The sequence below is a fragment of the Myotis davidii genome, unplaced genomic scaffold, assembly GCF_000327345.1.
Source record: "Myotis davidii unplaced genomic scaffold, ASM32734v1 scaffold456, whole genome shotgun sequence".
In the NCBI taxonomy this organism is placed as follows: Eukaryota; Metazoa; Chordata; class Mammalia; order Chiroptera; family Vespertilionidae; genus Myotis; species Myotis davidii.
Genome location: NW_006287375.1, coordinates 926184 through 928552, shown reverse-complemented (window position 1 = coordinate 928552; position 2369 = coordinate 926184). Strand labels below are relative to the sequence as shown.

Sequence of the window (2369 nt, the reverse complement as noted above, 5' to 3'; positions counted from 1 at the left end):
ATTTTCCTTCTTGTTTTTTGGTAAGAATGAAGTCTGGATTTTATGTTCACTGACATGACTGACATACATTCTTTCTTTAAATAATAGCTCTAAGGGAATGAAGATGTACAAACTGTTCAGGAAATATTGAAATATAAAATTAACTAGACCAGGATAGGTGTTTTTGTGTACTGGTATATCTAGACTTGTGCTGTCCAATAGAACTTTTTGCAGTGATGAAAATGGTTTTATCTGTGTTGTCCACTATAGTAGCCACTAGCCACATGTGGCTATTAAGCAACTGAAGTATGGCTAGTGCGATGGAGGAACTGATTCTTTGATTTTTTTTTCTTTTAAATTTTTTTATTGTTGTTGTTAATCCTTACCCGAAGATATTCCTCCATTGATTTTTAGAGAGAGTGGAGAGACAGAGAGAGAGAAGCATTGATGTGAGAGAGACACATCAATAGATTACCTCCTGCATGCACCCTGACCGGGGCTGAGAATCTAGCCTGCAACCAAGGTATGTGCCCTTGACCGGAATCGAACCTGAGACCCTTCAGTCTGTGGTCCGATGCTCTATCCACTGAACCAAACTGGTCAGGGCTGATTTTATTTAATTTTAATATATTTACTTTTAAATAGCCATATGTAGTTAGTGGCTACATACAGGAAAACAGAATCTAGACAATTTCTTGACCATTATGAAAGTTTAGAGTGATTCATACCATCCTTTTATCACTTTTGTTGTGTCTGTTGTCTTTTAGGATGCTAACCTCAGTCGGTTACTTCGCTCTATCTCTCAACTCTCCCAATTTACATGGAGATGCCTACCTGAACTGTTTCCTCTCTGCCCTGATCGAAGTTCCAGCTTACATTACAGCCTGGCTGCTCCTGCGAACCCTGCCCAGGCGGTATATCATAGCTGGGGTGCTGTTCTTTGGAGGAGGCGTACTTCTCTTAATTCAACTGGTACCTGCAGGTAAGAAGTTAACCAATAGTAACAGCTTAACAAAAAAGACCTACACCTTGATTTGGGCTAATTATTGGTCACTGCTCCCTGTTTATGTATCCTTCCCATCATATACCATTCATAAGTCAATTAGACAAATGATAGTTAATTATGTAATTTCCCATGTTCAAAACAACACTCCTCAAACAGATGAGTCAGCTTGGAGAGTTGGAAATCATTACCTGAAAAGGAAAAACAACGCTCCCGGTCATCCCTGTCATAGAAACCTTCACCTAAACCCTCAAACCTCTTTCTTGAAGACACACTCCTGACTCCCAATTTTTTGGTACTTTCTAATCTTTACTTGAGGTGTGTACTCAAGTGTAACAGTTAGTAGTTCATGCTAGTTCCAGTATAAATTCAGCGATTTTTAGGGTCTGTAACATTTTAGATAGAGAGCACACAGAACAACATAAACTGATAAACAAAAACAGATCCAGAGATGTAGAAGCATCAAACAGACCGTCAAACCTCAGAGGGTAGGCAGGGGAGGGTGGAAGCGGGGAGGGTGAAAGATCAACCAAAGGACTTGTATGCATGCACTTAAGCATAACCAGTAGACACAGACAGTGGGAGGGTGAGCGCATGTGCTGGGGGATGGGAGTGGCCGGGGAGAGGTCAATGGAGGAAAAGGAGACATATGTAATACTTACAATAAAAATGTTAAATTAAAAATAAAGAGCACACAAAGGGACATATGTTTCCTTTCCCCTTATGTCTAACTTCTCATACTATTAAATTGTTAAGGCAATAGATTATTGATACCTAGTATTATACATAGAAATATGTATTTCTTGCCCAGATGGCATGGCTCAGTGGTTGAGCGTCGAACTATAAACCAGGAGGTCACTGTTCGATTCCTGGTCAGGGTACATGCCCAGGTTGCAGGCTCAATCCCCCAGTAGGGGGCGTGCAGGAGGCAGCCAATCAATGATTCTCTCTCATCACTGATGTTTCTATCTCTCTCTCCCTCTCCCTTCCTCTCTGAAATCAATAAAAGAATATATTTTTAAAAAGGAATATGTATTTCTTAATAATACTAAACAGGAGAGAAAGCATTGGTTCTTCTCATTGAAGATTAAACTTAACTATATTAACATGCTAATGACTTACCATGAAAGTGCTGTAACAAGTAAAAGTGGACAAAGGTCACTGAATGTGTAAATGATCCAGAGGTCGGCAAACTGCAGCTTGCGAGCCACATGTGGCTCTTTGGCCCCTTGAGTGTGGCTCTTCCACATAATACCACGTGCGGGCGCGCACGTACAGTGCGATTGAAACTTCGTGGCCCATGCACAAAAGTCGGTATTTTGTGGAAGGATCAAGCCCGAAACCTCGGCATGTGCCCTTGACTGGCATCCAAACCAGGACCCTTCAG

At 41.1% G+C, this 2369-nt stretch overlaps 1 protein-coding gene across 1 annotated transcript in view; it reads left to right on the top strand.

Annotated features, from left to right (window-relative positions):
• Positions 1–2369, top strand: part of SLC22A4 (solute carrier family 22 (organic cation/zwitterion transporter), member 4) — a gene marked incomplete at its 5' end in the record, with an annotated part of 40410 nt that overhangs the window by 33027 nt on the left and 5014 nt on the right. The window contains one exon of the mRNA XM_006759177.2: positions 747–961. Within this exon, the coding sequence (XP_006759240.1) occupies positions 747–961 (215 nt within the window). The remainder of the gene's footprint in view (positions 1–746; positions 962–2369) is intronic.